Source organism: Yarrowia lipolytica, chromosome 1F (assembly GCF_001761485.1).
Source record: "Yarrowia lipolytica chromosome 1F, complete sequence".
Lineage (NCBI taxonomy): Eukaryota > Fungi > Ascomycota > Dipodascomycetes > Dipodascales > Yarrowia > Yarrowia lipolytica.
In genome coordinates this window covers 2,476,184-2,489,865 of record NC_090775.1, presented here as the reverse complement: position 1 = coordinate 2,489,865, position 13,682 = coordinate 2,476,184, and the positions used below count along the sequence as shown (strand labels likewise).

The window sequence follows — 13,682 nt, the reverse complement described above, 5'->3', positions numbered from 1 at the left end:
AATCTGACCATGTCTCAGAAGTGTTAATTTCTCAATCTTGGTAGAGACGATCTAAGCCAAGTCAAGATAGGGCCTACACGACGTAGGCAGGGGTGTATTTACATTTGCGGGGACGTACGGGAACACTACTTGAACTGCGCTCTCTGGGCACGTTCACTTTATAGCCTTACTAGAGTCTCCTTTTGTTGAGTGGTCTGGACGTGTATATCGCTGTAGATTGCGTCATGAACGTGAGTCTAATGGCCTGCGCTAGCAGCTAATGATAGATACTAAGATGCCAGTAGTTGGAGCAATACACAGCGGAGGTACTGGCGAATTGATCCCGACTGTTTCAATTATTGTTTGATAATCACGAGAATCGCGAGAATCATAGGTGAGACAAAGTGATTGGCATGGAAGTACGCACGCGCCGAAGAAGGCACATCCCGTATTTGTAGTTTGCCATTTGGGTCTCATAGTGAGACATCCGAGGCTATGCGATCTCTAGAGATTTGAGGGTTGGTAAGTGTACAGGCGTTGTAGAGTTGTGTCATATCAAGGAGTCCACCCTCCCTCTCGTCTCACATACTCTCTGCTCTCGCTGGAAGCATAGACGGTATGGGAGGAACAAGAAGAGTATGAGTATCTGTAGCCTGTGGGAACTACATGTGTAAAAGCTGCGATGCAAGGTCTGAAGCATCAAGTCTCAGATACTGTAGCTCGCTGACGATCTACGAACGGGAACATTCAAAAATCGGATCTACGAATGAGACATAAGAAAACAGTTCTAATATCTATAGTATTTGCGGGGGGAATGGTCGTCACAACTCAAATGGAAGCCTTCTCCTTGAGCTGCCACATTCCAGTTCGTGCGTCGGAGATGACAACTCCATCATCCTCCAGCTTCATCAGCTGCATGGTGGTAGTGTGCTGAGCGGCATCAAGAATACGTTCAGGGTAGCCCTCGTAGATCTGCCGTGTGATGGTCCGGGCATCAGAGGGACCCTTCTCATGCAGAATAGTGTACACCTGGGTTTCTCGCTTTTTCCGTTGCGAAATGTACTCTGTGATTTTCTCCCAGCCGTTATCGATCACGGGTCCGTGGCCGGGGAATATCTGGAACTGGCCGTCCGCTCGCTTGGTCTTGGTCTTGCCAGTTTGACGCATACCCTCCAGAGACTTCATATAGGCCGTCAGATCCTCAAACACAGACGTTCCCTGGCCCAGAATGTTGTCTGCAGAGAACAGAACATCATCCTCCTCTAACCAGAAACACAGGTGGTCCATGGCATGTCCGGGAAACAGATGACAACTCATATGGAAGCCTAGGTTCGAGATCACCTGACCGTCGTCCAGATACTCGTCCACGGACCAGCCCTCGTTGATGTTCTTCTCTTTGTCCATCTCAGGAAACGGGTACTTGACCACTTTAGGGGGAGAGGTTTGGACCTTCTTATCCTTGAGTTTCTTGAGCAGCGGCACCGTACCCTTGGTGTGGTCTGCGTGCCAGTGAGACAGAATTATGGTGTCAAGCTCAATGTTGTTCTCTTTGAGATAGTTGGAGACCGTCTCTGTGTACTCATCGGCTCCCTCTCCGGTATCAATCAGCAATCGTCGGGGTCCCTGGCCGATGAGATAGGTGTTTGTGCCCTGTAGAGAAAATTTGCCCGGGTTCATGCCGAGGAACCGGCTCACTAGCGGCGTGAGTTTTGTGACGGCGGGAATGTGAACGAGTTTCTCCATGGTGGCAAAAAAGCGTGTGTGCAGAGATCAAGGCTGGGAAAACACGATCCAATATATTGATTGGTTTTAGCCAACGGTGATGCATGCATGCACGTTCAAAAGTCAAAAGTCGTTCACATGTGTGTGGGGTTTCGGCCGACCGCGTTATCTGCGAGCCGAAATGTGGGGAACAAGCGTACACCCCAGATTCCGGGCGGATTTCGGTGATTGTTGCTGCGCCGAAAAACAGCTTTCCTGTACAATCACAGGAGTGCACTCCCGTCACGTGATGACGTCAAGTGGAGTGTGTAGTGCTGTCAAGCCACAGTTCATCGGGAAGGTCTACGAGAAGCTGTACTTGTACGGTTGTTCGAATACACTAGCTATAGCATAGCAATATGGCGATTACTCGCACACTCGAAGGGCTGTGGTTAGTGATAACGGCACAAGTAATTGGAGTACAATAGAGTACAATAAGGTGGCGAATTTAGCAATTGAGGATTGAGAATACTGGTCGTTCTGACACAGAGTATCAGGCAGTATCTCTCGTCATTCCGTTTTGAGTTGTTTCAACAAACTGTCAACTAACCCTCTACCATTACTTGATACTCCCAATTAAATACACACACCTACCCTCTCAGAAAGTACTGTATGTACTGTAGCAAACACCAGGTGTGGACCAGGAAGATGACTATTGCCTGTTCGAACCCATTAAAACCCACTACCCCTTCCCAACCAGATCATTCTAATTGCCACCCGAACCGCACGTGCACGGTTAGGCCTCTTCACGATACGCGAGTCCGCATCTAGACCGTTTCCTTTCATAGTTATTTTGCTATGATACCACGGACTGGTTATCGGCAGAGGAGAGTGAAACGGGCTGACTGTTGAAATGAAGGCCATATCTTATATCTCGCAAACTGGCCGTGTCGCAAAGGTCCGTATGTTCCTGGAGATGACTGGAAGTACCCCTATATCTGGTACGCACCATCACGCTAAAACTGACATAGTAGAGATGAGCATATGCATTAACGTGGTGGAGTAAGAGTGCAATACAAGAGAGTGTTTCGCATTCATGGAAGGAATACAATACAGTACACTTGCACTTGGACTCTTACTAATACGTATCTGACACATCAATTAAAGATCTGTTTGTCCTCATCTCCCCGGCATGTTGCGAGAAAGCCACAGACACAGCCGACAGAACGAGTACGAGTGGTGCATATTGTGCGATTGTACATGCGCAAAAGCAAAATTAATTACACTTGATGATGTCGGTGCTGGTAGCTATTTACCAGCTGTATTTGAACTCACCACAAACAGCTGATGGATAATATACACCAACATCTCTCCAAAGCCAATGTGTACTCACGCTGGAGACTGGCAGTAGTTGAGTTGCTGGTTAGAGAGGTTTGGGTTTGATCTAAGACTATATGCGAAGGCTAAAGGACATGACATAGCAATGTTGAAATTTGGGGAGGGGCTTCAAAATGTTCAAAAAAATGGACTTCTAAGCACAAAGATAAGTCAAATTTAGCCAGAAAGCCATTGGAAACAGCTTCATCAACAGTTACTGCTAACATCTCCTTCCAGCTACCTCTCAGCCACTTACTATCAGTCCATTAGCCTCAGGCAGCAATGTCTTGCGTGCAAGAGCCTTGCATACACCTTTATGCAGTCAAGCTACATTATCAATAAATAATTGGGCTTACCACGCTGCTTTCAACATCTCCAAAAAACCAGCCATGGCTCTCAACGAAGTACCCCCGGAGCCCACCAACCCCTCGCCAGAGGAAGAGAGAATGACCCCCAATGAGAGAACCCAATTGCTGACACCAGAAGACCCCCAGGTGACCCCATACAACTTGCTGAGTGTGCGTATTGCCCGGTCGTTCATCACCGTCTTCTTCGCTATCTCGGTGATTGCATTCCTTCTGCTGACCCTCAATCTGTTTGTACACGTACCCAGTCTGTACACCAGAGGAGGAGGTTTCCTGTCGTGGTTCTTTTCGCTCATTGCAGTGACCACCACTGTCAACTCGGCGCTTTTCTTCTCCACCCCCTCGGTCATGGAGAGACAGATCCAATACGCCACCATCTTCTTGCTGTTTATCGATCTAATCATTCTGGTTGCCACCCCGCAACTGCGATATGGAGAAGTGATTGCTGGCCTCATCATCCCCGTCTGGGCCATTCTGACCTGCTCTCTGTCAGCCGTCTCAGACCTGATCGTGCAGTGGGGCAAGAGCACCGAGGAACGACGTCTCACCGGCCGTGTGGAGACTCGAAGAACCCTCGGAGAGTGGCTCAAGGTATCTGTCAATCTGCTTTTCAACCTTGTCAACCTGCTTCTGCTCATCGCCGTAACTCTCTCCATTACTCTGTTTGCCATTGATGCTGCCCGTGTGCCTGTGCCTGGAAAGCGAGTCGATGTTGACCATGCCGCCTTCAAGGTCCATATCAATTGCTATGACCTGCCCGGTAACCACCTGCTCCAGCTCCAGGATACCCATCCTCACGTTGCTTCCAGACGACCCGATCGGCCCGATCCGTCCAAAAAGAACGTTACCATCTTCGCTGAGGCAGGATCCACTTCCTCCGAGGTCTACTGGAGTTGGATCACTGACCTCTACGCCATGAACGAGATCCCCCGAGTTTGCACTTGGGATAGACCCGGAGTTGCCTTCTCCGACGCCAGCCGAGGTCTCACTTCCGCAGGGGACATTTCTGACCTCCTCAGCGAGGCTCTCACCTCTTTCTTCTCTTCAGAGGAAGAAGGTGGCCAGACCGAGCTTCCTAACCTGCTCATCGTCGCCCACGGAATCGGAGGTCTCTACTCTCGTGTGTTTGCCTCCAAGCACATTTCCATCGTCAAGGGAATGATCCTTATTGATACCCTCCACGAAGACCTAATTTCAGATACTCTCACCCTGTGGAGAGGTATCAAGCTCTTTATTGAAGGAGCCATCTCTCCTCTCGGCCTCCAGTCTCTCTGGTCTCTTCTAAAGGGCCATGGCTCTTGGGACCGACTTGTGGGCCCCGACATGGTCTACACTACCAAGTACCTTGGCTACCAGCTCAAGGAGAACGCTGTTGCCTGGGTTACTCGATCCGAAGTGCGAGCCTCCAACGCCGTGCTCGTCAACCTGGACATCCCTGTCGAGATCGTCTCCTCTTCCCAGATGATCAAAAAGTCTAAGAAGTGGAGCGCCAAGCAGCGAGAACTCACTCGTCTGACCAAGGAAAACGTTGGCTGGAAGATCCTCGAGGGTGGCCACGATCTGTGGAAGGAGGGCAAGACCAAGAAGGAGCTCCAGGATATCCTCCGTGACTTCGTCGATTACTACATTTGATCGCTATAATCGTCACGTCAATCATTTAACCATCCCTGTATATCTATAGCTAATGACTATTACAAGAAATAAACTAGAAATATGTACTGCAGGGTACGAGTTACTGTAGTCTCACCTCCAAGGTGCAAATACCAAGTACACAAAAGTACCGGCACGGTTACACTTCATACACTTCATTAATATTAGCTAGTGGGATGCTGCAACAGAGTCATTGCTATGCTAGAGTCATTGGCTAGTAGAGTCATATACCATGGCCACGATATCCTTTCAAAAATTCGTACAGTAAGTAATACCAAAAGGATGTTTTTATCCCTCCATTACCATGGACTCATCGGCATCGGCCTCCAAATCGCAAATGTTTCTGCAGTTGGGGCACTGAAAATGAGGATACGTCTTGACCATGAGCGGTCGGATGCAGTTGTAGTGCCAGGCATGCGAACAGGGAGCAATGAACAGTGGCTGGCACGGTCCCCCCGCCACAAGACAGATAGCACACTCGGAGTCGGTGGGATCGCCGTTAGCCATGCCTCGAAGTCGCTCCACCGCTTCGATGTTGTACTGCTGAACCTTTCGTTTCCAGCTCTGGTTCGTCTCCACTCGGACCTTGATGCACTTGAAGATTTCCTCCGTTCCTCCTCGGAAGTCCATGCCAAACTGAAGCATGTCTCCGTTCTTGAGAACGTGGGGCTTGGAGGGCTTGCCGGCCTCCGACAGACGTCTACGGTTGAGGAATGTACCTGAGGAAGACCGCATATCCTGCACAAACCACTGGTCGTCCTTGACAAAGAACTCCGCATGCGATCGCGAAACAACCTTGGACTTGAACACAATGGGCCGCTCGTACTGGGGAAGCTGGGGCTCATCCTTGGACTCCGTCTGACGGCCGATGCGAATGGATCCACTAGTCAGACGTCGCTCGATGGGACCAAAGTATTGTGCAGGGGTGGAAGTAGAATGGTCGATGACGGGTGTGAGTCGGATGGACGGGATTTGGGGCTCGGAAGGCGCAGACGGAGGCGCAGCGGAGGATGCAGTGGCACATGTAGCAGAGGGGCCGTCGGAGGCAGCGGAGGCGGCAGAGCCCGGTGCGTCGGACTGTGAAGACGATGGCGCAGTGGAGCCTGTATTGGCAGCCGTGGCGGCGCCTGCTGTGGATGCTGCTGCTGTTGCTGCTCCGGTTGTGGAGTGTCCGGCGGCAGAAGAGAGTTCGGGAGTGTCGTCCATGGAGTCGCCATGCTGACCGCTGTGCTCTTCGTCGTAGTCAGCCATGTGGACATCGTCTTCTTCGTCCATGCCTTCCAGTTGGTCCACTTCTCGCTGGCCACCGTTGTCATGCGAATGCAGCGTGGCTGCGGAAGTGGAGCGCATGCCCGCGCCGACCCGTTTGGGTGCGCCTGCGATGCTCATGTTTCCTGGGGAGTTGGATCCGGTGGGAGATTCGGGGGGCGTGGAGTTGGGAATGTTGTCCGTGTCGTTGGAGTCGCCCGAGGAGTCGGCGCTGTCGTGCTGGTGGTCGTTGGTACTGGTCACGGATGTGACGATATCGTTGGAGGGGCCGGCGCAATCGTGGAAGAACTCCTCCACGGCCAGACCTTGGTTGTTGTAGGGGGTCGAGGGCGACTTGACCTGTTCGACGGCGCCGGGGGTAATGTCTAGACGCAGACCAACAGGGTTGTTGTTGTTGTTGTTTCCCGCTGCGACGGGCACGGGGTTGCTTTCACCAAGGGCTGGAGACGCGTTTCCGTTTGTGTTACTAGACGACGATGTGGTACCTGTGGCGGCTTGTGGCTGCTCTCCCAGGTTTGCGAACGGGTTGTTGGACGCCGTGGAGCTTGTGTTGATGTACGTGTTGCGGAAACCGGCCTTTTGTTTCCCAAAGTCGGCCAGCACGGGGGTGTCGCTGGTTGTGGTTGTAGTTTTGGGGCCGGACAAAAGGTCGTTGGAGGGCGAAGGAGAAGCAGTCAACTCCAACGGATCCGAGGTAGCTGTTGTGGGGGTGCGTGTGCCACTGGAAGAGTTGTTAGTGGCGATGGGGTTGGAGTTGTTGCTGCTGGTCGATGCCGCGTTTGTGTTTGTGTTGGATTTGGGGTTGAAAACAGACCCGATGTTGAAGAAGCGTTTCTTCTTAGGACTGGAAGGCATCTGTGCGTTAGCTTAGTTAAGGTGCACGTTTGCAGAATAAGGTGTACTCAGCTGCTGTACTGTAGGGTGGACTGTGGGCAGGGAATATGAGATGACAGAGGTGTTCGAGAGAAGAGGAGGAAGAGCAGAAAGCTATGGGAGAACAAAATGGTCCTGTGATTCAGTTTTGTTGTCCAACGACATGGGTTTAGTGGCCAAATCGGCCGCAAGCAGGCCCCCAAAAGCCGACGCAAACAACAAAACAACCCGTTGATGAGTCGTTTGGCACAGCTCATCTCAACCCCAAACTTCACAATACAGCGCTTGTCTGTATAAATACCTGTCGACCGTCCCTCCACACATCCACTCCCGCAGCCCCAAGGTCCCCTCGCCATCTCCGACCTCTGAAGATGACCAGAGGGTCCAGTGACGGCGCAGCAGAGAGAGAAACGCCGGAAAACCGGAGACCGGAATAACCCAGAGAATATGCTGGGGCTCCGCGACGACAAACACGACGTCCACAGGCCCTAGCGCGCCAGCTCCACCCGTGCGCCCAGTGCTCCATACTCACCTTTTTTTTGCCTCCGTGTTTACTCTTTCTCAGTTCACTGCAGCGGCATTTCCACCAAGTTTAGTTGTAGGTAAGGGGAGATTGCCTAAAAGGGTGATCTACGCACGTGATGTGGTTTTGGCATAATCTATGTCATTTGACTTTGCCCGATTGGAAGAGGCACGAAATGTGCGTTTCTTTTTTAGAGCGACTTAGCGGCAGGCAGTAAAAAAAAATTGCACCATCAGACTGAACAAGCAAACAGCACCAATAACACGCGGTCCCGCTAGCTATGGTAAACAAGCACACATGTATAGCTGTGTGCGTGCCCCATGGCTTTATATTTCCCCATTTATCATCATATATAGAAGTACGATACTGTAATTGTATGATACAAGCAAGGGGCCAATTTTAGTATGGGAAGACTGGAGTGCATGAAGAGAAGAGAAGAGTCTGATTGCACTCTCGCGTTTGTGTGATCGGAGCTCGTAATAAGTCAGCTACGAGAACATACCAAGCATGGAATGAGGTTAGTCCCATTTTCGACCAGGATTTGAGGATGTAGGTTTCATCTACGAGTCGAGGTGGTTAAGAAAAAGGCGAAACACCACCATATCTACAGCATGTACAGTATGTACAGTATGTACGGAATACAGAGAATTACTCCGGTCTAATTTCCTGTACTCGTACCACGTGCACCTGTGGCGCATCTCATCACAGTATGAGAACAAGAACGAGTACCAGAGGACTGGTTCCATCAAAAAGTACAGCATGAGTGCTCGTACTTCAGTCAGAGCCACAAGTAACTAATGGTACCTCCAATGGCATATATAATTAAGCCCCAGACCGAGTCTATATTGCGCCCAGATTGCGCCCAGATTGCGCCCAGATTGCGCCTTGAGAGCTCTCTGTTGAGGTTTTCGTTCCACTGGCTGGCAGCCTTAACAACAATGGAAAGCAGCCTGAAACAGTGTCACTTTGCGAGTAAAGGTGCTGAGAAATACAGGTATAGTGGGTGGCTATCCGTTTCAGGTAGCGACTGAAATATATACAGAATTGCCAACTATGGGATAGCAATGGTATTAGATATGTTCTCTCAGAAGATGGTGTAGAAGTCAGAATTGAAGTACTTGTACAAGTAAAATGAAAGCATACTACCAGTACAGTACCAATACTTGTACGATACTCGTACTCGCTCTTGTACACGTTGAACACAAATAATACATCTCTTATTACATACAGTTACAATACAAGTCCTATACAGCAAAATCCTCCTCTCTTCTAAACACGGTACAGGCCGTTGTAGGAGCCATCGGACCACTCCAGCAGCTGGACCAAACCAGTAATCCACTTTTGGGTCTCCCGCAACCGGATCTCCCGGTTGGAAGGGGTTCCGATGCACCAGGGGCCGTCCAGCGCCTGAATTCGGTTCTTGGCACCGGTGTAGTCTTGGTCTTGGATCAGAGGCACAATGGTGAGCAGCTCAGAAAGGATGTTGTCCTTCAATCGCAGGTACCGCAGCACTCCCATGAGGTTGCTGAGGTTTCTCTTGATCACTCGGCCCTCGTCCGTGTCACCATAGTTCTGCAGCAGCAGAGCAATATGGTGTCTAAGCACCGAGTACTGCGAGTACACGTCCTTGGCCTCGTCGGCGTTGAAGAAGTCCTCGCGGTTGGTGGCCAGCGCCTCCAAGAGGTCCTTGTCCTGGGCCTCGGCGTGCAGACGTCGCTTGATGAGCGCCAGCTTCTCGGGGTGGGTCAGGTTGGCACCTTCCTGTCCAGCCTGCTCCTCAATCCGTTCAGCGCTGAAGCTGTCAATTTCCTCGTAGGGGTCAGCTCCTCCAAACTGCACCAGGTCCGGGGTGGGCCACAAGGGTGCGGGGGCCACGACGATGGGGTTTTTACGCGGTCGGCCACGTCCTCGCTTCTCAACTATAACGCTGGGGTCTCCAGACGCGTTAACCGCGTTTCCGTGTGTGCTGGGATCGCCCGAGTTGGGGTCGATGCTCTTTCGCGGCCGGCCACGGGGTCTCTTGACCACGGGCTCTTCTCCCTCGGGTCGCACCTTTGGTGGTCGTCCTCGTCCTCTCTTGACCTTGGGGGTGGTATCGACCACCTCGGTGCCCGTGGGAACCTTGGGTGGACGTCCTCTTCCTCGCTTCACAATTGGGGAAGCTACCTCTTGCGAGATGGTGTGCTCTTCAGACATGTTGTGTGTCGTGTCGTTGTGGAGGAACACTGGCGAAATTCCAGTTTTTTTTTGCCTACGCATTTCCAATTATTTTAATATGGATTTTGCTTTTTTGAGGTATAAAAACGGAGAAATACTGCGCGCTCTATGAGATGCAAGGAGGCGGGAGGGGTTACAAGGGGCGTCCATTCGAAGCTCACGAGCGGCCACTCTCCTTTTTTCAACCACTTTCCGTCCTTTACATATTCCTCTCCACCACCTCCGCGCCATCGCCAACCGCCAGCCAGCCCCCTCTACACCTGGCTTCTGTCGCATGGGGTATGTGAGCTGCACGCGCGTCAAAGACGGCGGCGGCCTTACTGTAGTTGGGTGTCAGCTCAGGCAGGTGGGATGATTGCGTTGCAGTGGAGATGAGCAAGAAGATACAAGGGCGTAAGTGGATTTGTTGAGTTGTGTTTTTTTTTTTTTTGTTTTTGTTTTTCTCGCCTTTTTTTATATATATTTAGAACCCCACAGTTCCCTCCTCCCCCTTCCTATTGCCCCCTTTTCTCTGGTGTAGCCACACTCTACTGCCTTGGAGTTGCTCACAGCCCCTCTCTCTCTCTCCCACCAGACACCAACTCCAAATACCGTTGTTATTATGACACTGGTAACGCTTTTAATTTCCGGTGAACCTAAGGGTTGTGTTGGGACTAAAAGACGAAGCTTATTGGCAGCTTTCTATGCTATTGGCCACTGAGGAATGTGAACTTTTGGACGAGGGTATTTTTAGCTATAATGTGGGAAAAAAGCAATTGGCGAGGAGGACAAGTTGGTAAGCGGGGCTTGCGAATATAACGCCAGCCGCGGGATTTGCTCTTCTAAAGCTCTTTCCTGACCCAGCTACACCCAATTGCCGCTTCACAGCTCCTTCTTCCTTTCCTCCCTCTGAGCAATCTTGGCTTCTGCCATGCCGATTACATTCAACTAAACGCACTAAACTTATACACGCATGGTGGGAGGAGGGCCTTGAATCTTGAGTGCCTCCCCCACCCCCCGTTCACGCCGTAAGCCAGTTGGCGAGTTAGCTTGTTTTGCAGACGACGGCCAAAAAATTATCTCGATGATGCCCCGACGTTGTGCATTCGCTTTTTTTTTTAAAATTTTTATTTCCGCTGTACTTTCTCTGGTTATGTTTTTCCCTTCATCCGGCCATCTCTCTCAATACAACCTGGCAAGTTGACTCTACAGATCGCCAAAAAGCAAGGTTGCATTCGCTAATGATACATAGCCCACTTCAGGTATGATTTGTGATCAGCTTAGTCATGTACGAGCTTTGCTATTGGCTGAGTAATCATAGGATTGAATTGGGGCACTTTTATCTGCTCAAATAGATACTGTATGTACTGTAGGTTGACACACAAGTACAAGTGCAGTAGTCGTATCGCACCAATACATGCAATACTATCGTAATTACAGCATATGCGAGCACCCCTGTTATCTACATGTGAGAAGCGCCAAGTTGCGGTTCTAATTCGTCTTACTGTTAGTTCAATGTATCATCTAATTGTCAATCTAGGGCAGACTGCCGTTGTCTACAACTTGGACCTTGTTAATACAATCGTAAAATTCATTCATCGTCAAATATAAAAAGATGTCTCAACTGATACCGCTGGGTACTTACTTCTTCTGCTCAGCAAGGTACTTCTTGGCAGCCTCGTCCACTCGCTTCTTGATCTCCTCGGGGGTGGCAGTGCCGAAAATGTCGACACCCCACTCGATGGGGTCGTTTCGTCGAGACTCCTCGTCAAGGCTGTCCAGGAACTTAATCTCCTCGGGAGACAGATCAAAGACCTCGAAGTTGGACTTGATTCGAGAAGGGGTGACGGACTTAGGCAGAACAACATGGTTCTTGGATCTGATCCAGTTGACAATGAGGGCAGCAGCATCCTTGCCCTTCTTCTTGGCCAGATCGATCACTCGCTCGTCATCAATAGCTCGGGGGAAGCCGTAAGTGTTGTTACCGAGAGGAGAGTAGGCCTCGAGGACAATGTTCTTGCTCGCAAGGTACTTGGCCAGACCGGGCTGCTGCAGGTAGGGGTGGTACTCAATCTGGTTGACGGCAGGGGGGATCTTGGCGGTCTTGAGGAGCTTCTCAATTCGCTCCTCGGTGAAGTTGGAGACACCGATGGACTTGACCTTGCCCTCCTTCACGAGCTCCTCGAAGGCCTCCCAAGTCTCCTCGACAGGGACCTCGCCAAGGGCGACAGTGCCGTCGGCGTTGTGGGGGAAGAGCTCCTCGCCGGTCTTGAAAACAACGGGCCAGTGGATGAGCAGCAGATCAACGTAGTCGGTCTGCAGCTCCTTGAGGGACTGGTCGAGCTGCTTCTTGACGCCCTCCTTGGTTCGGGCGTTGTTCCAGTTTTTGGTGGTCAGGAAGATCTCCTCTCGGGGAACTCCAGAGGCCTTCCAGCCAGCACCGACTTCGTTCTCATTCTGGTAGATGGTGGCTCCATCAATGTGTCGGTAGCCGTCCTTGAGAGCGGACTCAACGGCCTTGGCGACCTCGTTGGGCTTAGAGAGCCAGGTTCCGAGACCAATCTGGGGGATCTCGTGTCCGGAGTTGAGCTTGAGAGTGGGTCCGCCTGCCATTGTGAATGTCTTCTGGGTTGGTTGTAGGTGTGTGTGATGTGTCTGTTAAAAGTTCAATTGGTGTTGCAAACAAACAATTGAGCTATAAACAAGAAAGATGAGGTCGTAAGAGAAGGGGGAAGGCCACCTCTATATATAATCCTCGCTATGTACATCCACCCACCACAGCACACCACACCCAGCCTAAGCCTAAGGTTAACGTTATGGAACTCAGTAGAAGAGGTGGACTATTGCAAGAGATTATGAGAGCGTTGCAATGGCCCTTGAGATATTAAACAATGGCCAGGAAAGTGGTGGCATGGAAACGGCTCACAACCTGTGATTCTCGCCAGCTCCATTGCTTCTCACCAGGTGACACACCGGGCCTGGTATGTCGGATAATTAAGTCGTACGTCGGAATAATGACGCATTAGCTTTTCGCAAACAACCTGACGCAATCGCAATATGCAGATAGCAAACCGAAGAGGCTAGAAGAGGGGTTATAGGAGTGCTATGAGGGTGGGAATTGCTTTAAATAAGAGCCAAAAACAGTCCCACACAGGCGAAGAACACACACAAACAACCCGCTGCCCATTTACCCGCCAATTGCACCCACCATACCCGTGCGTCTTGGGCCCGTCTCCCTCTCTCGCCTCCCACGCCTATGATGCAATAACTGTGCCTCGACTGTACCCCCCACGGCAATCCACCAACTTTGCACAAGCACCATGACGTGACCCAGGCAGGACCTGACCTAAGCGAGCGAGAACGAACTACGCCACAGCTGATAGGCCGAGTCTCAGCCGTATCTGGGCATGTGTCTGGTCCTAGCCGTGCTGGAAGGGGCTACCACATGAACAATGGCGAGCTCTAGTGCGTGAATTTCAATGCCGACATGAGCAGGGGACAGACAACCACAACCTCTTTCGCGCATTCTGCATCCCCCATATACGTGCTTACAAACTACAGTAGTGCCGTATCTCCGCATTGTGGGGTGAGGCGCTTAGTCCGGTTAATTGCGCTAGCCATGGGGAAGGCGAACGTGGCTGCGATTGACCAGCGCGAATCGCTGTGGTTTCGACGGCGCTTGTACGTCACAGGTCACGCTCCTCTTCCGTCCACGGAGCTTCCAGACCAAAAATGATCGACACAGACCC

At 51.1% G+C, this 13,682-nt stretch overlaps 5 protein-coding genes across 5 annotated transcripts; 1 reads left to right on the top strand and 4 right to left on the bottom strand.

The window, feature by feature from the left end:
* Positions 1–807: 807 nt before the first annotated feature.
* YALI1_F24881g (uncharacterized protein) lies at positions 808–1,722 on the bottom strand (the record flags this gene model as incomplete). The annotated part of the gene is made up of 1 exon (XM_505589.2): positions 808–1,722. One exon carries the CDS (start codon positions 1,720–1,722, stop codon positions 808–810), a length of 915 nt encoding a protein of 304 aa, XP_505589.1.
* Positions 1,723–3,446: 1,724 nt separating this feature from the next.
* YALI1_F24864g (uncharacterized protein) lies at positions 3,447–5,054 on the top strand (the record flags this gene model as incomplete). Its single annotated transcript, XM_505588.3, has 1 exon — positions 3,447–5,054. One exon carries the CDS (start codon positions 3,447–3,449, stop codon positions 5,052–5,054), a length of 1,608 nt encoding a protein of 535 aa, XP_505588.1.
* A 306-nt stretch (positions 5,055–5,360) lies between these two features.
* Positions 5,361–7,196, bottom strand: YALI1_F24826g (uncharacterized protein; the record flags this gene model as incomplete). Its single annotated transcript, XM_505587.3, has 1 exon — positions 5,361–7,196. The coding sequence occupies one exon, from the start codon at positions 7,194–7,196 to the stop codon at positions 5,361–5,363; it is 1,836 nt and encodes a 611-aa protein (XP_505587.3).
* A 1,810-nt stretch (positions 7,197–9,006) lies between these two features.
* Positions 9,007–9,996, bottom strand: YALI1_F24798g (uncharacterized protein; the record flags this gene model as incomplete). Its single annotated transcript, XM_505586.3, has 1 exon — positions 9,007–9,996. The coding sequence occupies one exon, from the start codon at positions 9,994–9,996 to the stop codon at positions 9,007–9,009; it is 990 nt and encodes a 329-aa protein (XP_505586.3).
* A 1,578-nt stretch (positions 9,997–11,574) lies between these two features.
* On the bottom strand, positions 11,575–12,546 carry YALI1_F24773g (uncharacterized protein; the record flags this gene model as incomplete). Its single annotated transcript, XM_505585.3, has 1 exon — positions 11,575–12,546. One exon carries the CDS (start codon positions 12,544–12,546, stop codon positions 11,575–11,577), a length of 972 nt encoding a protein of 323 aa, XP_505585.1.
* Positions 12,547–13,682: the final 1,136 nt, after the last annotated feature.